The sequence below is a fragment of the Onychomys torridus genome, chromosome X (assembly GCF_903995425.1).
Source record: "Onychomys torridus chromosome X, mOncTor1.1, whole genome shotgun sequence".
Taxonomy (NCBI): Eukaryota; Metazoa; Chordata; class Mammalia; order Rodentia; family Cricetidae; genus Onychomys; species Onychomys torridus.
Genome location: NC_050466.1, coordinates 90,486,187 through 90,508,759, shown reverse-complemented (window position 1 = coordinate 90,508,759; position 22,573 = coordinate 90,486,187). Strand labels below are relative to the sequence as shown.

The 22,573-nt window shown below is 45.5% G+C and overlaps 1 protein-coding gene across 1 annotated transcript; it reads right to left on the bottom strand.

Annotated features, from left to right (window-relative positions):
* Positions 1-8,283: 8,283 nt before the first annotated feature.
* Positions 8,284-20,874, bottom strand: LOC118574358 (retinitis pigmentosa 1-like 1 protein). The gene is made up of 6 exons (XM_036175224.1): positions 20,375-20,874; positions 18,892-18,937; positions 16,358-16,404; positions 15,902-15,932; positions 11,749-11,825; positions 8,284-10,860 (listed from the first exon to the last, which is right to left on the bottom strand). The coding sequence occupies exons 3-6, from the start codon at positions 16,389-16,391 to the stop codon at positions 8,621-8,623; spliced, it is 2,382 nt and encodes a 793-aa protein (XP_036031117.1). The 5' UTR covers positions 16,392-16,404; positions 18,892-18,937; positions 20,375-20,874; the 3' UTR covers positions 8,284-8,620.
* Positions 20,875-22,573: the final 1,699 nt, after the last annotated feature.

Below are 22,573 nucleotides of genomic sequence, written 5' to 3'. Positions count from 1 at the left end.
GAGATAGTCTTGGCAGTTGGACCCCCAATAAACCTTTCTTTTCTACTCATGGAGTGGTCTAGCTCTACTTAAACTAACACATCTCCAGGACATGAAGTATACATGGTTACTGCAGCAGCCAAGAGTGCTAGTGTACAAGAGGCATTTAATAAATGCTTGTTTTTCTACCTTTCCATCAAGGACAGTATAGTTAAGTAGCCTATAGATTTTCTGAGCCAGCTCTTCCTTATTGTGCTTGAAATTCCTTCCAGAATTCTGTTTTAATTTTTCAATATCTTTCAAGAAACATCCAAGTATTTTTCACATAGATTTCCTGCAAAGGTAAATTTTGGTGAATTTTGCATGGCTAAAGAAATGGGAGAAGGCATGTGTGCATAAAGGTATAAAAACTTGCTGCTCTTTCCTTCCAACTCATTATATGAGAACATTTGTTTCCCGGGCTTCTTGCCACAGTGCTTCTCTTTACTGTAGGCACACATTCTCAAAGGTATGAGGCCAGGTTTCAACCACACCTACAGCTTCAGTCTCAGGCTCTCCTTTGGTGCTTCTGAGTTCACAGTTATTCAATGCAAATTCCCAACAGATTTATGCATCTATCTTTAGCATAACAGGCTCCATAATCAAAGTTCTGTCACAACTGGCTGAAAACCTCAGAGGCATTTGAAATCCATTTTCCCTTACCCTCTGTTCAACTGGGATGTGGACTGCTATCTTCTGACCACGGGATCTTCCAGCTAACATCTCCTTTGCAACTCAGGCTCACCTCTCTAATCGAGGTCCTGTGCTCCCCTTTACACCTGTGCTCTTTCCTAACAGGCTCTTTTCATTCTAACCCAACTACTCACTCACCTCCAGACTGATATTGTTTCCTTCCAGCTTTTCCTTGACCCACTGCCTTGGTAGTCAAGGCCTGAGTCAATGTGGTTCTAACCACTGTTTCCAGCTACCACTTCAACTCTGCTCAAAGTGGACAACTCAAGAAGTTATCACTGTTAGTTCCCATCTCTATCTTGCAAATGAGGACACCGAAGCTCAGAGGTCAGAGACAACAGATCTTCTGACCCAAATCCTCAGGCTTTTCATTAAACCATGATGGCTGCCCCATATTTCAAGGCATAATTCAAACAGCACAAAAAAACAGTGCAAAACACAGAAGGGCCAGTGCTCAGTCACTACTGATTTAAATAGAAGTGGGGTTTTTAATTTGTTTTTTATTGGCTTTTAAATTTTTAATTAATTTATTTTACACCCTGACTGAAGTTTCCCCTCCCTCTTCTTCTCCCTCCTCCGATCCCCACCTCCCCACACCCCCAACCCTGCGCCCCAATCCACTCCTCCTCTGTTTCTGTTCAGGAAGGGGCAGGCCTCCCATGGCATGTCAAGTTGCAGTAAGACTAAGAATCTCCCCTTGTATTTAGGCTGGGCAAGGCAACCCAGTATGAGGAATAGATTACCAAGAGCCAGCCAAACTGTTAGGGACAGCCCCTGCTTCCATTGTTAGGAGTCTCACAAATAGACCAAGCTACACTGCTGTGGAATATTCCTTTACACTGTGCGAATATATGTCACTGTGATTGGTTTGATAAAGAAGCTGACTGTCCAATAGCTAGACAGAAAGAGATTGGGCAGGAGAGCCAGACTAAGAGAATGCTGGGAGGAAGAAGGGTGGATTTAGAGGAAACACCAGCAGAGACAGAGAGAAGCAAGATAGGCATGCCTTACTGAGAAAAGGTACCAAGCCACATGGCAGAGCATAGATAAGAAATATGGGTTAATTTAAATGGAAGAATTGGCTAGTAACAAGCCTGAGCTATTGACCGAGCATTTACAGTTAATACTGAGTCTCTGTGTTGGTTATTTGGGGAAACGGCTGCCAGGACAGGAAAACTCCACCTACACTACCAACTGTAACTTACATGTAGAGGGCCTAAGTCAGTCCCATGAAGGTTCCCTGGTTGTTGTTTCAGACTCTATGAGGCCCTAGTAAGCCAGGTTAGTTGTTTCTGTGGGTTCCCTTGTGATGTCCTTAACCTGTCTGGTTTGTGCAATCCTTCTTCCCAAGCTGGGCTGTGGTGGCACACGCCTGTAATCCCAGCACTCCGGAGGCAGAGGCAGGCGGATCTCTGTGAGTTCGAGGCCAGCCTGGGCTACCAAGTGAGCCCCAGGCAGGAAAGGCGCAAAGCTACAAAGAGAAACCCTGTCTCGGAAAAAGAAAATCCTTCTTCCCCCTGGAAGTGGTTTTTTGTTGTTGTTGTTTTGTTTTGTTTTGTTTTGGGGTTTTTTTTGTTGTTTTTTTTAGGAGATAAGCTCTTGCCACATAGGCAAGGTTGGCCCCAAACTCATGGCAATCATTCTGCCTTATCCTTCCAATTGCTGGGATTTACTAGATGTGCCACCATACCTGGAGGAGGCTTGTTAAAAATTATGGCTAGAGGCACGCCTTTAATCCCAGCACTCGGGAGGCAGGGGCAGGTGGATCTCTGAGTTCAAGGCCAGCCTGGTCTACAGAATGAGATCCAGGACAGGCACCAAAACTACACGGAGAAACCCTGTCTCAAAGAAACCAAATAATAATAAATAATAATAATAATAGCTAGAGCAAACCACAACCAGAGAAATAAGCCCACAGAGCTAGAAAAAGAAATGGGAACACAGTGAGTTTCTGACTTCACATTTCTTCAACACTAGGTATGTATCAGCAAAGGCAGCAGATGATAACCAAGACCACCTGCCAGTTTCAGCAGAGAATAGAACCTGAGTGTCTACTCAGAGAAAGCTAGCCTTGGGGCTCAGCAAACCAAACTTTCTCTCCACCCTTGTGCACCCCACATCAAAAGAATTAACAACAAGCAGCCTAGACAAGAGCTCTGAGAGCACCACAGGAGGTTCCCAAGACAGTGACCAAAGTTCAAACAGGAGAGTCACTTCAGAAGAAGGGTAGTGACAAGGATGCCAAGAGGTAGCTTCTCCTTTCTTCTGTCAGCAAAGCAATCTAGATATGATCGAGACAAGCATCCCTATAGGCAAGGCAAAGGAGCTTAAACATATATAGAGAATCCAGAGATGATCCCTTGCTGATAGGGGATCCTAGAGCACATGGTGAACTGGTCCAATCATCTCAGCCCACAAAAAGCACAGGGACACAAAGCCTTTTTCTGAGCTCAAAGCTGACCTCCCCCCCACCTCACACCTGACATACCAACTCTTTTCCTCTTCCCCTCCCTGAAGATTTTTCTCTCCCAAAATATAAACTTAATAAGTTATCACCAGGCTGAAGTAGTCTGTTCCATCCTCAAGCACAATAAAAACAAAACCCACAAAAAAACCAAGATACTAACACAAAAATATGCTTCTCCATATATACTTTCTAAGATAATTCAGATGTAGCTGGGCAGTGGTGGCGAACACCTTTAATCCCAATACCCAGGAGGCAGAAGCAGGTAGATCTCTGTGAGTTCCAGGCCAGCCTGGTCTACAGAGGGAGTTCCAGGACAGCAAGGGCTACACAAAGAAACCCTGTCTCAAAAAACAAAACAAGATAATTCAGATGTAAGTGTGCATTACTCCCAAATGGAAGTAAAACAAGAGATAAAACTAAAAGTCCTATTTTAAAGGGAAAGTGAGATTTTTAGAATCTAAATGAGAAAATGTACTGACTTCTAACTTGCCATGCAATCACTTTTGATAGCTTCCTGTGACTTAATAAAAGAACTCCAAGCAATCTACCTCACCCTAACATTTTTTTCTTGAGTCAGGGACGCTTTGAAAATTCACAGGATAGCATGGATGTGACTCAGTGGTAGAGTGCTTGGCAGCATGTTCAAGACCAAGGGTTCTAACCCCAATCCTGCCAAACAAACCCAAACCCAAGAATGTATATAATATTAAGGGGACATGTGCTCATGGAAAGAACTGGGAAAACCTAGAAGACATTTTTAACTACCCTCCATCCGATCCCAGATCAGAACATGTAATTGCCTTGTTGATTTTTTGAGGTTAGAGTATCATGTAGCCCAGACAGGCCTTGGCCTTGATTTATAGAGGGCAGCCTTTAAACTCCTAATTGTCCTGCCTCTGCCTGCTGGGATTAATGTGCCATCACATTCAACTGTGTTGGCTTGCTTAAGTACAAACAGATGGCCATCAGGCTGTGTCTAGCCTAAGAAGTGCCTTGGCCCTTTAATCCCAGCACTCAGGAGGCAGAGAGACAGGTGAATTCGAGGCCAGCCTGGTCTAGAGAGTGAGATCCAGGACAGGACCAAAGCTATACAGAGAAACCCTGTCTTGAAAAAACAAAAAAACAAACAAAAAAAGTGCCTTGGCTACATATATATCTTCGACCTGAGTATAAGGATAAAGTAAACTTCAGAGGCCAGAGGAACTGTGAGGCTGAAGGAAGCACTCTGCCAGGTAACATCTAAGATTTAAGTAGAGCATCCTTTAGCTAGATGGCTGGGGGGATGGGGGGGATGGGGGGGGGCAGGATGATGACACATGGAACCAGCAGGTGACCTCATCACTCTACATGTACATGCCCAATTAGGGTCAGAAACTCTTGTCCAACCAGACTCCATCCCAAGTATCCAGTATCCCCTGGACTGATGCACACACATACACACACACACACACACACACACACACACACACACACACACACACACGCCATCATGTATCATGTTCCATGCAAGTGAGCATGTGAGCAGTACATATATCCAGTCTTGAAATTTTCAACTTTTGCTGCAATGGGTTTCTTCTGGGAAGGCCCTAATTTTTTTGTCCACTATTAGCTGAAAGGATAATAGTTGATTATACCCTGTAGTTAGAATTTTCCTGCCTGGCCCAGTCAGGACAAATCTCTCTTACCCGCCAGTCCCACAGTCGCTCAGACCCAACCAAGAAAGCATACAGAAACTTACATTTTTAGAAACTGTATGGCTGTGGCAGGCTTCTTGTTATCTATTTCTTCTATCTTAAATTAACCCATTTCTGTTAGTCTATACTTTGCCACATGGCTCGTGGCTTACCAGTGTCTTTACATGTTGCTTTTCATGGCGGCAGCTGGTGGTGTCTCTCTCCAGTCTTCTACTTCCCAGAAAAGTTAACAATCAAAGGTTGGGGTAGGCTTCTGTTTTTGTCTTTCCAGGATAATGGAAATACCCATCTTCCAGAAATCATAAGGCCTTGGATATCCGGATGTTTACAGCAGAAAGAAAGAATCTATTGGTACCAATCTACACAGGGTAAGATATCACTGTCTAACATCTATATCTCTATCAATCTAGAATAGTTGTGGTTCCAATTTAATTATAAACCAAGCTGGCTTTGGAGATGGAACTGGCTCACTCCTTCTCTAAACCCAAGCATATTGATAAAAAAAAAAAAGGTTGAGAGATTCTTCAGTCCCATATCAGAAGAGCCCTCTGGTGTGAGACAGAAGGAAACCAATTATAAGGGACCATTATCTTCAAGATTCTAATTCTCTCCATGCTTATTCTTGATTTCTTGGAATCCTTTCTCACATGACATGACATCTTTAAATCCAAACCTTCTGATAAAAAATAAGTTTTTTTCCAATAGCAATCTCTGAAGTCTCCAGAAGGAAGATGGGGCCCCAACAACAACAACAACTCTACCCAATCCAGAATGATGCCATGGTAATCATCATCATACTACACTTCTTGCCAGAATTTCAGACAATCTTACCCATTACTCTAAGAGTTGCTGCAGAATCTACAGTTAATCTGAGATTTAACTATCTGAGCTTTCTCACAATACCCAACAGAGATACCATCGCCCCCTAAACAGCAGGAAGCAATTCTAAGAACACGACGCCCCTTATCCCTTAGGTTTCATATTTCTCAGGGTTATGGATAATGGTTCTAGGGTTGGGGGTGGAAGAAATGGTTAAACTCAGTACTCTCCTTAAGGAAAGACAATATGTCTCAAAAAAAAAAAGGGAAAAGAAGAAATGGAGTGGATACGTATAAGATATTATGGTAGACTATCATATACATTAGTAAACAAATTTAATAATATAGCAGCCTTTGCACTGTTATGAATTCTTATATGTTGATACAAATATGAGCTTTTTATATTCCTATTTAAGATAATTTGTATATTGATACAAATGCAGAACTATGTTTGTTATATTGTACACATATTTTTACTCTTATTTAAAATATTTGTATATTGATACAAATGTGAATTTATGTCTGTCATACTGTATGTATGTTCTACTTCTGTTTAAGATATTCTGTATACTGATATATATTTAGGATTATTATCATATTGCATATTGCACTATACATTCCTACCTCTGTTAAAGATATTTTGTGTATTGTCACAATTTGAAGTCATTGTCCTTTTACTGTACATTTGCTTACAGACTGTTTGCCTTATTTATAGGAAGCCTTAGTCCTTAGGTTGTAAATGAGACTTACAGAGTTATTGTCACCTATGCTTGTTATCTCTATAATTATGTTAGTTAGGTTATCCAGATTTATAAACACATAGGCCAGATGGACAGGTAATCTTCAAACACTTCATGGACCTAGAGAATATGGCATTTAAATAATTTAGAATTCTGTTGACTTGAGACACAACTGCTCCTGGCAGCACCAATTTGATCCCAAGAGAATGTTGGGCTTCTAAGACATTTCCATTTGGAAGTTTGTCTTCTTGGCACAAAATGGCCTACTGGACAAAGAACTGCCCTTGCCTCAACTGCTGACAGTACAAATGCTGTCCTTTCTGGACAAGCGGGACACAAGGAAAGCGACCACCATACTTTGCCAAGACAGGGTAAGATGGTCTTTCAGAATTCCTGCTTCTGAAAATGGTCTGTCAGATACTCTAGGCCTGTAGCCAATTTAAATGCACCAACGATACTGAGAAACATTAGGTGACTGTCCAGGCTGCTAGCTGTCTCTGTCTACTCTTGCAAGACTTCCGAAAGTTGCTTGCATCCTTCTCCCATTTCTCAGGTATTATTATATTCCTTCTCAGGTCTTTGATGAGGTTGGAGATTAACAGTTATAGTTACAACTTAGTATATATACATATATAATATCTTAGATAGAATATATTAAGTATTAGACTCAGGTTCTTTAGGATAGTACACCTTTTGGAATGATCCTTGTAACATGCCACCTACCCATGCCCTAGACTTCCCTGGATTTTAATATGTGTTTTTTGCTTGATATTGTTTGCACTTATTGTAATTCCAACTTATCTAAGTCATTATCCCTCATTACTCCTGGACAATATTTGATAACCATCTCTTTGTATATAGTCTTGTATTAGGTTAGAACTTTCTTATTTAGACAAAAGGGGGAGATGTAGTGGATAGCCATCCCAGCATTGGCCTGGAAGTTCCAACCCCCATTGAGGCTTCAGTAATGGTCACGCCCACAAGGCGGGGCAGAGTTGGGAGCGGAAGACCGAGGATCAAGAGGAGGTCGCTCTCTTGGTTCGGGGACGCTGGACGCAGGAGGTAGACCGAGCAGATCTCCAGAGAACACCGCCAGACTGTGCTATACCTTTGCCAGACCCTGCAACCTACCCCTTCATTTGTAAGTTACCCTACAAAATAAACCTCCCTTTTAACTACGTGGAGTGGCCTTAATAATTTCACCAATAATACCCTGAAAACTGGCACCATCAAGCAGTTGACAGAAACTCAAGCAGGGCTCTCTTGGCTGGGTGTTGTTGGCACAGGCCTTTAATTCCAGCACCTAGGAGGCAGAGGCAGAGGGATCTCCAAGTATGAGGCCAGAGTACTTTACAGAGGGAGTCCTGGCTTAAAAAAAAAAGCTCTCACAGGCAAGCACAGGGCAGCACCTACAAGACTGTGGGCAGGTTGCATACTGCTACCTTCTGAGACCCCAAACCTGCCTCTGCCCCTTCAGAACCCGCCAGACACAGCTCCTCCCTCAGAGAGGCTCAAGACCACTCCTACAGGGGATATATAAACGGTATCCCAGAAAAACAGACTCATGCTTCTTCCAGTCTCCTAAGGGCCCCGTGAAATCACCCAGGATGCTTCAACCTGGCCTTTTCGTGATTCCGTTTGATTCGGTTTGCTGCATCGGTGGAGAGGCCTTCAGGGTGAAAAAACTTATCAGACACATGCAATCTAATTGGTATAGTGTACCCATATCGCCAGTAGCACCTCCACCCAAATTTGCAAGTCAAACCTCACCTTTTGCCTTCTTCCAGAACCCACAATGCCAATAACTCCAGCCAGAGACCTCATTTTATTTAAGAAATTTATTAAACATCTTGTTACATGCGACTCATAAGGCTAGACCCTCAAGAGAATAAATCATTAAGAGTCCTCTTATGAACAGACTACTGAGGGGACAAATTCAGCAACATGTTACACACTTGATAAAACTCTAAAACTGGGAACCTAGGAGGGGGGAGCCATTCTAACTTATGGCTGCATAGAGGAATTAACAATTAGCCAGTCATGAGGGCATGTTGAGGATGATGACCCAGGATGTCCTCGGGACAGGTATTTCAGGGAAAAAGCACTCCAGAGATATTTAAGAGTAAATGCTATCATATTGGAATGTAAAAAAGATGGACATGGGAGCCCCCAACCCCGTTTGCACAAAGCTCATTCTACCTTGCGTGGGCGCCCCCTTTTGCGTTTGGGGCTCTTTAATGGCATGCATTCAGCAGGAGGATCAGATTGCTCTGATGATGTGGGCTCATCAGGAGGACTAGGCTCTGCAGAGGCACTTGGTAGACTGGGCAAATCCTGTGGGACAACCCTACGACGTTTCCTACGTGACTTAGGAGGTGCCATACATATAAACCTATTTTTTCTCTTCTTTCTTTGTTGGGCCAGCAGAGCTGCAGCCTTTCTCTCCTTGCCTTCAGCTGTAACATTTTGCTCGAGCTCTGGCTCCTGCTCGGGTTGGGGCTCCCACTCGAGTTGGGGTTGCCGCTCAAGTTGGGGCTCCAGCTCGGTTTGGGTCTCCTGCTCCGACTTAGGCAGGGTTTGGGTCTCCTGCTCGAACATAGACTCGGTTTGGGTCTCCTGCTCGGACTTAGGCTCAGTTTGGGTCTCCTGCTCGAACATAGACTCGGTTTGGGTCTCCTGCTCGGACTTAGGCTCAGTTTGGGTCTCCTGCTCGAACATAGGCTCGGTTTGGGTCTCCTGCTCAGACTTAGGCTCAGTTTGGGTCTCCTGCTCGAACATAGACTCGGTTTGGGTCTCCTGCTCAGACTTAGGCTCAGTTTGGGTCTCCTGCTCGAACATAGGCTCGGTTTGGGTCTCCTGCTCAGACTTAGGCTCAGTTTGGGTCTCCTGCTCGAACATAGGCTCGGTTTGGGTCTCCTGCTCAGACTTAGGCTCAGTTTGGGTCTCCTGCTCAGACATAAGCTCGGTTTGGGTCTCCTGCTCAGACATAAGCTCGGTTTGGGTCCCCTGCTCAGACTTAGGCACGGGTTGGGTCCCCTGCTCAGACTTAGGCACGGGTTGGGTCCCCTGCTCAAACATAGGCTCGGGTTGGGTCTCCTGCTCGGACATAGGCTCGGGTTGGGTCTCCTGCTCGGACATAGGCTCGGGTTGGGTCTCCTGCTCGGACTTAGGCTCGGTTTGGGTCTCCTGCTCAGACTTAGGCACGGGTTGGGTCCCCTGCTCAAACATAGGCTCGGGTTGGGTCTCCTGCTCAAACATAGGCTCGGGTTGGGTCGCCTGCATGAACATAGGCTCGGGTTGGGTCTCCTGCTCGGACTTAGGCAGGGTTTGGGTCGCCTGCTCAAACATAGGCTCGGGTTGGGTCTCCTGCACGAACATAGGCTCAGGTTGGGTCTCCTGCTCGGACTTAGGCAGGGTTTGGGTCTCCTGCTCGAACATAGGCTCGGTTTGGGTCTCCTGTTCAGACATAGGCTCGGGTTGGGTCTCCTGCTGGAACATAGGCTCGGGTTGGGTTTCCTGCTCGAACATAGGCTCGGGTTGGGTCTCCTGCTGGAACATAGGCTCGGGATGGGTCTCCTGCTCGGACTTAGGCAGGGTTTGGGTCTCCTGCTTGAACATAGGCTCGGTTTGGGTCTCCTGCTCGGACTTAGGCTCAGTTTGGGTCTCCTGCTTGAACATAGGCTCGGGTTGGGTCTCCTGCTCGAACATAGGCTCAGTTTGGGTCTCCTGCTCGGGCTCGGGCTCCTGCTCGGGTTCCCACTGAGGCTCCCTCTCGAGTTCCCACTGAGGCTCCCTCTCGAGTTCCCACTGAGGCTCCCTCTCGAGTTCCCACTGAGGCTCCCGCTCGGGATCCCACTGAGGCTCCCGCTCGGGATCCCACTGAGGCTCCCGCTCGGGATCCCACTGAGGCTCCCGCTCGGGTTCCCACTGAGGCTCCCGCTCGGGTTCCCACTGAGGCTCCCGCTCGGGTTCCCACTGAGGCTCCCGCTCGGGTTCCAGCTCAGGCTGGGCTTCCAGCTCGGGCTCCTGCCGGGGTTCCCGCTCAGGCTCGGCTTCCTGCTGGGGCTCCTGCTCGGGCTCCCGCTGGGGCTGGGGCTCTGGTGGTGGTTTGTTGGAACTTTCACCAAGATCCCCTATTTCAAAATCATCATCAAGTGAAATGGGCTCAGAATCAATACATTCAACCACCTTTTTTTGGAGCACAGGCAGTTGGCACTCATCACTAGTATCAATTCTTATCTTCTCAGAAACCCTCAAACGGGGATTGCCATCTTCTTCATCATCGATAACAATTACTGAAGACTTCTGAGCGCCTGTGTCCCCAGTGTCGGAAGACTCATCAGAAGACGACTCATCAGAAGAGGACTCATCAGAAGAGGACTCATCAGAAGAAGACTCATCAGAAGAAGACTCATCAGAAGACGACTCATCTGAAATTCAAGAGACATCTATAAATACACTCCTTCTACCCACTCTGTAAAAACAGACATCAGCAGGTTATTGAGCACAAATTCAACTGAAACTGGTTGAGTGCTTGGACATTCTGAATCACAGTTAAAAATCATAGCTGCAGATTGTTTTCACTCTATTTTGTATTTTACTAAGAGCAATGACAGATAAAGTAGCAATGAACTATTATGTCCACTTTAAAATCACATTGTCAGCCATTCGGTGGTGTTGCACACCTTTAATCCCAGCACTTGTGAGTTCGAGGCCAGCCTGGTCTACAGAGCAAGATCCAGGACAGGCACCAAAACTACAACGGAGAAACCCTGTCTCGAAAAACAAATTACACTGTCTAAACAGCAACTTGCTCAGTTGTTCCTAAACACAAACCTGTTGCCTTGTGATCCACAGCAAAATAAAGGCAATGTATCAATAAAGTGGTATTTCATTTATAACAAGTTACCAGTTCTCTAGCTTAGAAAACGTATTTAGTCCTTATGGCCTGGCTGGACTTTTGGTGCTCTCTACCTTATACAATAGTGTATAGAGTAGATAGTAGTTGGCACCTCACCACTTCAAGTCTCCACCAAGCTGGAAAGAAAATGAAGCCATGCCTCTTACCCTCTCCTCTTCCTTGTCATTCCTACCTATAAAGGATGGGAAGAGAAAGAGGGAGGCAGATAGAACTCTACCCAAGCCTAAAGCAGCAGGAAGAGTTGCAACTGTGTTAGGAAACAGACCAAGGCCATACTGACATCCTGGCACATGATGGAAAAAGAAATGGTGGCACTGGCTACCAAGTCAGCATAAAGTGTGCTGCCCCATGTGACAGGGCTTTAGAGCTCAACTCTTTAAGTGAAGAGGATACTTGCCTTCACTGCTTATTTCACAGATCTTAGCTCTCTTTTCCTCACGGGCAGAGTCAGAATCAGAGTTAATCACCACACAGCTAAGTAATAAGGGGGAAAAATGAAAGAAAAATATGAGCACAATATCCTTCCCTTCAGGGCATTTTCCATATTTTTTACAATAAGCAGGATTACTTGTTAAGTTTTGGTTGTTTCCTACACCAACTCTGTTCCCTTTCATTGAAACTACAACCTTTCAATTATTCCTAATTTCTCTATGCCCCATTCCCCTTTCTTACAACCTTCCCAAAGGAAGCACCTGTCCACTACTAAGAGGAAACTGGACCTCGTCAGATTACAAGTACTCAAATAGTTTTGGACTTTTATCATTCTTCATCAACGTTTTTTGTGTAAGAGTAGAAAGAGAGCCAAAGAGAAAGGTTCTCACTCTGACTCCCTGGCAACTTGACACAAATATCATAACCTTTCCTTGTTTATCACCAAGATCATACATTAATAGACATTACAAAATTTAAAATTCCCAGTCTTTAAAATATCTAGTCTCTTTTAAAATTCAAAGTCTTTGTAAAATTCCAAAATCTCTCTAAAGTTCAAAGTCTCTCAACTGTGGCCTTCAGTAAAATCAAAACTATATTAAGCACTTTCTTACTTCAAGAGGGAAGAACCAGGGCACAGTCACAATCTGAACAAAGCAAAACCAAACTCCCAACTGTAACTAATTCAATGTCCAATGTATGGGATCCAGTCATGATCTTCTGAACTCCTCCTAAGAGCCACTTCTCTGGCTCTACCCACTACAGCCCACACAGATTGTCTCCTAAGACCAGGATGGCCTCCATCTCCAAAATGCTGAGGTCTATAGCTGCAACTGGACTGTACTTTCAACAATAGCCTTTCTTTGGGGGAATTCAGCCCTGCCACACAGTGCCAAGTCTCAGCTGCTCTCCACGACACCTTCATGATTTCAAAACCAGTACCACCTGGGTGACTCTTACACTACTAGGTTCTGCTGCCAGCACAAGGCCACAGCAACTTGGGCCACCTTTGGAGCACCACTTCTGTGCACTAATTCTGAGAAAACACTTCCCAGAAGATTTCACCTCAACGATGGTGATCTCTTCTTAATCACTGCTAATTTCTCAGCCCTCAATGCCCAGCAACAATTATCCCAGCAAATCGAAGATTTCACTTTAGTGGTTCTGGTATCTTGTAAATCACAACCAACTTTTCAGTCCCAGCTGACCAGAACCACAGATTCTTAACTCAAAATATGCAACAGTTCCAATAAATAGTCTAAGTGATCTCCAATCTTCCCTCTGGAACTTCATAAACCATGCCTCCACCATCTGCATCTCTCTCAACACTCTTATCTTCCAAGTTCCCACAGGACAGCTCACCAAGCTTTGAATACTCAATGGGTTTTCTAGCCCCAAAGGTCCAAAGTACTTTCACAATCTACCCCAAAATGACATGGTCAAGTCTGTCATAGCAATGCCCTCTCCTGGCACCAATTTCTGTCTTATTTAGGGTTACTATTGCTGTGATGAAACACCATGGCCAAAGCAACTTGGTGAGGAAAGAATTTATTTGGCTTACACTTGCACATCACCATTCATCAAGGAAAGAAGTCAGGACAGGAACTCAAATGGGCAATAACCTGGAGGCAGGAGCTGATGCAGAGGCCATGGAGGAGTGTTGCTTACTGGCTTGCTCCCCACTGCTTTCTCAACCTGTTTTGTTGTTGTTGTTGTTGTTGTTGTTTTTTGAGACAGGGTTTCTCTGTAGCTTTGCACCTTTCCTGGAACTCACTCTGTAGACCAGACTGGCCTGGAACTCACAGAGATCCACCTGCCTCTGTCTCCCAAGTGCTGGGATTAAAGGCGTGCGCCACCAACGCCCGGCTCAACCTGCTTTCTTATAGAACCTATGACCACTAGGTCAGGAATATTCTCACCTACAATGGGCTGGGCCCTCCCACATCAATCACTAAGAAAAGCCCTACAGGCTTGTCTGCTGCCCAATCTTATGGAGGCATTTTCTTAAATTGAGGTTCCCTCCTCTCAAATGATTCTAGCCTGTGACATAAAACTAGCTAGCACACACTCTGTAGCCCAAGATACACTGGAACTCATAGAAATTCTGCCTCAGCTTTCCAAGGGCTAGGATTATAGCCTTGAACCCCCTATATGATACACTTAAAAATTGTGTGTGTGGATGTGCATGTGCCAAAGCATACATGTGGAGGTCATAGGACAACTTTGCAAATTCACTTCTCTCCTTTTACTTTTACATGGATTCTGGCAATCAAACAAGACATCAGGCTTGTGTGGCAAGTACCTTCACCCAGTGATCCATCTCCTGGACATAAAAACACTTATGATGAAAGAAAAACACTTCAAATACTTGTTACTATATTTTCCTGTATCCACTAGAAATACCAAAGCTAATCTACTTCTAGTGTACATGATCTCTTTTAAGCTGCCATGTTGATGGGCCTTTGCTATCCTATTTACTACTCTAGCCTTAAAGAATCTTTCTTCTAGGGTGGCAGTGGTGGCATATGTCTTCAATTCCAGCACTCAAGAGGCAGAGGCAGGAAGATCTCTGTGAGTTCAGGGACAGCCTGGTCTAGAGTGAGTTCCAGGATAGTCAGGGCTAGTTAGAGAGTATTCTTGCTGGGCATGTTGGCACATGTCTTTAACTCCCGAACTCAAAAGGTGGATCTCTGTTAGTTCGAGGCCAACATGGTCTACAGAGAGTTATGAGACAACCAGGAATACATAAAGACTCTATCCCAAAACAAAACAGGCTTTTCTTAATTTCTAGCACATATTCATGTGGTTTTCACCTCATTTCTATGCATTCCTTACTTCTTTTCCCACAATTTACTGGGCCAGATCACTGAAGGTTCTAAATGATAGGCTAAACACCTTGATTTTTATATGACAAGCTATTTGATTGGATATCAATATAATCACAGTACACTTATATTCACCTGGAGGCAGGATACAGACTAGATCACAGAAGACAAGATCAGGCAAAACGTCCACATTTTGACTGATGGAGATTAGAAAATCACAGTTCAAAGACATTTTTGAAAAACAAACTAAGTGACCATGATGGTGTACGCCTATAATCCTAACACTTAAGTTCAAAGCTAACCTTATCTATATACTGAGTTCCAGGTCAGCGAGGGCTACATAGTGAGATCCTGTCTCAAACAAAACAAAAACAAAAACAAAAACAAAAAAACAGATGGCCAGGCGGTGGTGGTGCACGCCTTTAATCCCAGCACTCGGGAGGCAGAGCCAGGTGGATCTCTTGAGTTTGAGGCCAGCCTGGGCTACCGAGTTGAGTTCCAGGAAAGGTGCAAAGCTACACAGAGAAACCCTGCCTCAAAAAAACCAACCCCCCCAAAAAAAGCCAAAACTATAAATTAGTAAAAGCAACAACTGAACAGTTAAAAACAATGGCCAGATATAAGAATCAAATACAGGGCTGGAGAGATGGCTCAGAGGTTAAGAGCACTGACTGCTCTTCCAGAGGTCCTGAGTTCAATTCCCAGCAACAACATGGTGGCTCACAACCATCTGTAATGAGATCTGGTGCCCTCTTTTGGCCTGCAGGCATACATGCTGTATACACCATAAATAAATAAAATCTTTAAAAAAATTTAAAAAAAGAATCAGATACTTTAAAACTGCTTATAAGCTGGGTGGTGGTAGCGCATGCCTTTAATCCCAGCACTCTGAAGGCAGAGCCAGACAGATCTCTGTGAGTTCGAGGCCAGCCTGGGCTACAGTTCCAAAGATACACAGAGAAACCCTGTCTCAAAAAACCGGAAGATTATGAAGTCAAATAACCACTGATCCTGTCAGTATCATACAGTATTTGTTCTCAGAAGAAATATGTTTACTCTTAAATCTTTTTACCCAGGACATTGGGTGCTTCCTTTAAAAAAAAAAAAAAAAAAAAAAAAAAAAAAGGTCCTGGTGGTGGCGCACACCTGTAATCCCAGCACTCAGGAGGCAGATCTCTGTGAGATCGAGGCCAGCCTGGTCTACAGAGCTAGTCCAGGACAGAAAAACCCTATTTCGAAAAACCAAAAAAAAAAAAAAAAAAAAAAAAAAAGTCACGTTTCAACAATTCTCCTTACCTGGACCTTTTCTCTGACAATTCAGGCACATCTAAATGAAGGAAAGAAAAAGCATTAGGAAGCATAATAAAACCTAGTAGCTCATGTATAAATTAGCTACATCTCTAAAATTGGGGACATAGGTCAGTGGCAGAACACCTGTCTACCATACCTTGGGCTCTATGTCCAGCAATGGAAAGAAAGCCAGAGAAAGGAAGAGATAGAAGAATTTATATCCCTCAAGAAAGACTGAGAGGAAATGAAAGAAGATCCAGGAAACAAAAAAGGGTAAACAACTAAAGAAAACATGAAGATTTGCTCTTGACAGCAGGGAAATAAACTTCATTTCAACAACCCGGAGAGCACACTGGGGGAGGGGGGACCTAGGACCAGATCAAGTCAAGGTCCTAAATCTCATTTCAGTCATCTCTACAAAGATGCTTGATGTACATTACTGTTAAAGAGGGCTCTACTTACAGGGCTCACAGTCCTCGCTGCTGCTTGTATCCATGTTGAGAAGATCACTGGAGTAAAATGAAAAAAATTTTAATAAATATATTTTAAAAAAAAGAATATCACTGAAAAAAAAGTTTTTAAAGTGAGGGCTACCAACGAACGACAGGCCATAAAATATCAAAACTCTCTAATAAATGCTGACAACAAGCATCTTCTGAAATGCAAGGTCAGAAGATGCTTTGAGAGCTCACGTTGTATCCAGGTTGGTCTCAACAGCAAAGCCTTCTCAAAACCAAAATAATAATAATGATGACGTATTAGATTAGATCCTGGGCTGGCTTTAACCTCATGTAAAGGAACAAGACCTTGAAGTTTTTATCCTGTCTCCCTCTCTTGAGGACTGGGATTACAGTAGTATGCCTGCCATGCTCAACTTTATGCGATAGTGACTGAAGCCAGTTTCATGCATGCTAAGCAAATACTCTTCCAACTGAGCTAGATCCCAGCCCCCATACGTACTTTTTTTAAAAAGACTTTGATTTAATTGTATCTGTCTTGTCTGCCTATGCATGTGACTACCAGTACCTGTTGTGACCAGAGATATCAGAACCTTCTAGAGCTTCTACAACCTTCTACACTTACGGGTGGTTGTGAACCACCAAATATGACTTTTGGTAACCAAATTTGGGGTCCCTGAAAAAGCAACAGGCACTTTTAACTGCTGTGCCATCCTTTAAGTCCCTATATGCACATCTTTAAAAGATTAAACACGGCCGGGTAGTGGTGTCACACGCCTGTAATCCCAGCACTTGGGAGGCAGACACAGGCAGATCTCTGTGAGTTCGAGGCCAGCCTGGTCTACAGAGTGAGATCCAGGACAGGCACCAAAACTAACCATAGAAAAAGAAAAAACAACAATTTAAAAATTTTTAAAGTCTAAGAAAATTAAAAGTGATTCCCCTTTTACTCACAATCTTCTAATCTTCATCACAAACCTCAAGATTTGAAAGATTCAAGGCTTTTAATTATTTTGTTTGTTTCTGGGTTTTTTTTGTTTTGTTTTGTTTTCCAGACAGGGTTTCTCTGTGTAGCTTTGTGCCTTTCCTGGAACTCGCTTGGTAGCCCAGGCTGGCCTCAAACTCAGAGATCCACCTGCCTCAGCCTCCCAAGTGCTGGGATTAATGGCGTGCACCATCACTGCCCAGGTTTTTATATTTTTATTTACGCGTTTAAGTCTATGTGTATGCATATGTATGACTGCGTATGCACTATGGCTGCCCACTAAGCATGCTTTAACCAGCAGGGCTGCATAAGGGTATATGCCAACCTCCCCTGATCCCTGCCAGCCACCTCCTGCTCTTGCACAAGTCCCCTCTAGCTGGGCCCCTGCCCCCACTGGCGCTACGCGCCCCCCACTGCTGCTCCTGCTCCTCCCAGGCACAGCCCGCCATTCCCACCCCGCCCCTCCCCAACCACACACAGTTCCCATAGCTGCTCCGCCCCTTGCCCCGCCCTCTGCTCCCACTCCCGGAAGTGGCCCCACCCTGTACCCCGCCTGCCGCTCCCACTCTCAGAAGCGGCCCCGCTTTCGCCCTCCCTCCTCCCAGGCACCGCCCGACATTTCCACACCGGCCTGACCCCACCCACAGCTCCCACAGCTGCTCCTCCCTTTGCCCCACTTACCACTCCCACTGACAGAAGTGGCCCCACCCTCCGCTCCCACTCCCGGAAGTGGCCCTGCCCTGTACCCCACCTACCCCTCCCAGAAGTGGCCCCGCCCTAGCCCTCCCTCCTCCCAGGCACCGCCCGACATTTCCACACCACCCTGACCCCACCCACAGCTCCCACTCCCAGAAGTGGCCCCACCTATCTTTCTCGCTCTCGGAAGTGGCCCCGCCTTTCACCCCGCCTACCGCTCCCACTCCCGGAAGTGGCCCCACCCTGCACCCCGCCTACCACTCCCACTCCCGGAAGTGGCCCCACCTATCTTTCTCGCTCTCGGAAGCGGCCCCGCCCTCGCCCCCTCCTCCCAAGCACAGCCCGCCATTTCCACACCACCCTGACCTCACCCACAGCTCCCATAACTGCTCTGCCCTTCGCCCCGCCTACCGCTCCCACTCCCGGAAGTGGCCCCACCCTGCACCCCGCCTACCACTCCCAGAAGTGGCCCCGCCTATCTTTCTCGCTCTCAGAAGTGGCCCCGCCTACCGCTCCCACTCCCGGAAGTGGCCCCACCCTGCACCCCGCCTACCACTCCCGGAAGTGGCCCCGCCTATCTTTCTCGCTCTCGGAAGCGGCCCTGCCCTCGCCCCCTCCTCCCAAGCACAGCCCGCCATTTCCACACCACCCTGACCTCACCCACAGCTCCCATAACTGCTCTGCCCTTCGCCCCGCCTACCGCTCCCACTCCCGGAACTGGCCCCGCCCTCCGCTCCCACTCCTGAAGTGCCCCCCTTGGGGGCCCCCTTCATCCCCCTCCCAAAGGAAGGCCCAACTCTGCTTCCTCAGCTTTTCATTGGCTGCGCAGGCAGGGGCCTCAGGCTTCTCTAACTTACCAAAGAGATGTTGCTCCTGTCCCGCCCACCAGCCTCGTGGAAAGTTCTAGAAAAAAAAAAAAAATCTGGCACTTTGTCCATCTCGCTCCTAGAAGCTTCCATCAATGAGACTTCGACCCTAGCTCCCTCCCCTTCAGCTAGGCCACTAGTTAGTTCAACGTCCCTGTTCCTCAGAACTCTCCCCTCCGCCCGACACCCCTGTTTCCTGAACTTGACTCGGCCTCAGCTTATCGGCTAGCCGCCCCAGAACAGAAACATTCCCGTTCCCACTTGGGTCATCTCCAAGCGGCTGTGATGCCATGCCAGTATGGTAGTGGCGCCAGTATACCACAGGACATTAAGACGAAACCCGGACCAAGCCACAGTTGTCCCACTGGTCCCAGACCGACCGACCACCTCCTCCTACCCCACCCGTACACTATGCCGCCTGTTTGGAACCATAACTGCCCTCTTGTCCCACTGTTCCGAGCCTCCATCCTTCCACTCCGAAAACTTTTCCTCAAAGACCCCAAGATTTTCTGGTCGGGTCTCCCCGCCACACCCCCACCCCCGTATCAGAAGTGGACTTTAACGGAGCTTTCCCCCCTCGGTCCTTCTGTTTGGCAGTGCCAGGGACCACCTCAGCTACATTCCCGCCGTATACCCACCCAGAACTTCCTATAAGAGGAAAACCGGTCTACCAGAATCTCAGTCCAAAATTCCCAAATTCACACACAGTCGTGTTTTAAATTAAATGTAGTACACTAAAATGAGACCACTGCCCGCCCTAACCCACCATTTGCGCACCTGCTCTCACGGTGTCTGGCACAGGTCACAGCTATCACCCGCTCCTCCGCTCCCGAGCGTACAAAATGGACGCAGGCACGGAAACAGCGCCTTTTACAGGGTACAGCCCCAAGGCAAGATGGGAACTGACGTATCCCCGCCTTTCCTGTACCCACCTATCACGCATGACCATACAGCAGATTTGAACTTTGTAACTGACTCCGTGACACCAGCTTCCGGAATCCGGGTATCGCTCCTGAGATACCGCTTTTCACGGAAGTGCGCCAGATTCAAGCTTCAAACTACAACCCACAGCCAATTCTCAAGCAACCAACCACGGTCCCCATTTTTTTTTTAAAGATCTGGTGTATGTAGCCCAGGCTGGCTTGGAGTGCTGCGTTTACAAACGTGTAGCCACCATGCCTGTTTTTTTTTTTTTTGTTGTTGGTTTTTTTTTTTTTTTTTTTTTTTGGTTTTTTGTTTTTTGTTTTTTTTTTTTTGTTGTTGTTGTTGTTGTTTTTTTGTTGTTGTTGTTTTGTTTGTTGCCCCCACCCCAGACAGGGTTTCTCTGTGTAACAGTCCTGGCTTTTCTGGAACTCTTTGTGAACCAGAATGGCCTTAAACTCAGAGATCTGTCTGCCTCCCGAGTGCTGTAATTAAATGCGCATGCGCCTACCGCCGCCACCCGTCTGCCAGAATCTTTTAAAAGTTCGTCTACCTGGTCTTCCAACACTCCAAGCAACTGGCAGAGAGGACCATCTAGTCTCCTCAGTAATACCAAGGGAGAGCAACCCCAAAACATCTAGCAATACTGAACTGTGATGCTGGTGTCCAGAATTGTCAGACCCTGGAAGGAAAAAAAAAAAATGGAGTACAGTTTACTTTAACCTTTCTCATACCCACTCCAAACGCACCAAGAAAAACAAGAAATGCTTTTTATACTTTACCATTCTCTGGAAGACCCCTATATTAGACACACAAAAGAAACATCCCATGCATTTTACAAGGTGTTTTGTTGTATACTGGTGCAGTCCTTTAATCCTTGCCCATGGGAGGCAGAGGCAAGCCTGATCTCCATAGTGAGTCCAGAACAGTGATACTGTCTTGAAAAAAAAAAATACATGAGGGGTTGGATAGATGGTTGGTTCCGTGGTTAAGTCCTTAGCACCCATACAGTGGCTCCCAACCATCCATAACTCCAATTCCAGAGAATCTAAGGTCCTCTTTCTGACCTCCTCAGGCACCAGGCACACACGTGATGCATAGACATACATGCAAGAAAAACCTCATACATGTAAAGAAATCTAAAGATAAAAAATTAAAATCTAAAATAATGTATAAGCCAGGAACAAAGGCACTGGTACATCACCCTAGCCACAACTACTCAAGAAGCTGAGGCCAAAGAATCCTTTGAGCCTGGGAATCCAGGAGCCCACCTGGACAACAAAAGGAAACTCTTATCTCTAAACAACAATGGTTCAGCAAGTAAAATGCTTGCTGGGCAAGCATGAACATAGAGCACAGGCACCTCTTTAATCTCAGTGCTTGGAGATGGGGCCAGGTAGGTAAGAGAGAGATGTAAGATGGAGAATCACAGAGAGAATACAACTGACATATATACACACTATACACCAAGTTTTAAAAAATAAAAATGTAGGGCTGGAGAGAGGCTCAGCTGTAAAGAGCACTGGCTGCTCCTCCAGAGGACCTGGGCTTGATTCCCAGCACCCACATGGCTGCTCACAACCATCCGTAACTCCAAATCCAGGGGATCCAACATCCTCTTTGGGCTTCTGTTAGCACCACAATCATGCAGGTTTATGGACATGCATGCAAACACCCATATACATAAAAAGAAATATTAAAATGCAATGTTAATATTCTCATTTTAAGAGGTTGAACAGCTAGAAAGTGGCATAGGTAGAACTCAATTGTAACAGCACTAGTTCCAAAATGCACTATAAATAAGCCAATGAGCAAATAGATAAGCTTCTTTTTCACCCCCAAAGCTGAGGACCGAACCCAGGGCCTTGCACTTGCTAGGCAAGTGCTCTACCACTGAGCTAAATTCCCAACCCTAGATAAGCTTCGTGAACTAATAAGAGTAATAGTAACTTTCTCTCTCCTCCATAAAAATGTAGAGTCCTTGAATATGTGGATTAGAAGTACAGGTTAAGAGCCTAAATGGTTAAGTATAAGGAACATAATTCAAGCGTTATAGTACACACCTATACTTCCAGGTTCAAGGCCAGTCTAAGCAATGTTGTGAAACTGCCTTAACTGCCTTCACAACAAAAAACTTCAAATAAAAAGTTAGGATTCAAATTAAATCTTTAAACAGTTCAAACAGGTATGGCAGCACATACCTGTAAATCCAGGTCAGGAAGGAAAATTTTAAAGCCAGCCAGGGTTATGCAGGGAGATCCTGTCAAAAAAAAAAAAAACCAGCAGGACAAGGTGGCATATGCTTATAAATTCTCTTTAACACCAGCACATGGGAAGCAGAAGCAGGAGAACCTCAAGTTCAGCCAGCCTTGGCTACAAGGAATCCTGTCTAAATCTGCAAAAGACGTTCAAAATTCAGGCATTTCAGCAGTTACCCAAATTTTTTTCGTCTTTTTGGGGAACTCTCAGAGTGAAGGCAGAAGCTGCTCTTAGCAACATGAGGGTGAAAAACAGACTTACAATGAGTTGACTTCACCCCACATTACAGAGTCATGAGGCAACCTTTCTTCCCATACCATCCTTTTTGTTTGAGACAGAGTTTCACTACATAGCCTGGGATGTCCTTGATCCTCTAGTAATTCTCCTGTCTCAGCTATAAATCCCAGCACTGGTAGGCTATGAGTCAGAAGACACAGACCCCCCAACACCATTTATCATTGTGACCCAAAGCACGCAGATTCCAACAAACACA

Excerpts from the sequence above, each read along its gene's own strand:
- LOC118574358 (XM_036175224.1), bottom strand. The coding sequence starts at position 16,391 with ATGGATACAAGCAGCAGCGAGGACTGTGAGCCCT. Across the intron at positions 11,826-15,901 it reads TTGTCAGAGAAAAGGTCCAG|CTGTGTGGTGATTAACTCTG; the intron begins GTAAGGAGAATT and ends CTTATTACTTAG. Across the intron at positions 10,861-11,748 it reads CTGTGAAATAAGCAGTGAAG|ATGAGTCGTCTTCTGATGAG; the intron begins GCAAGTATCCTC and ends CTTGAATTTCAG.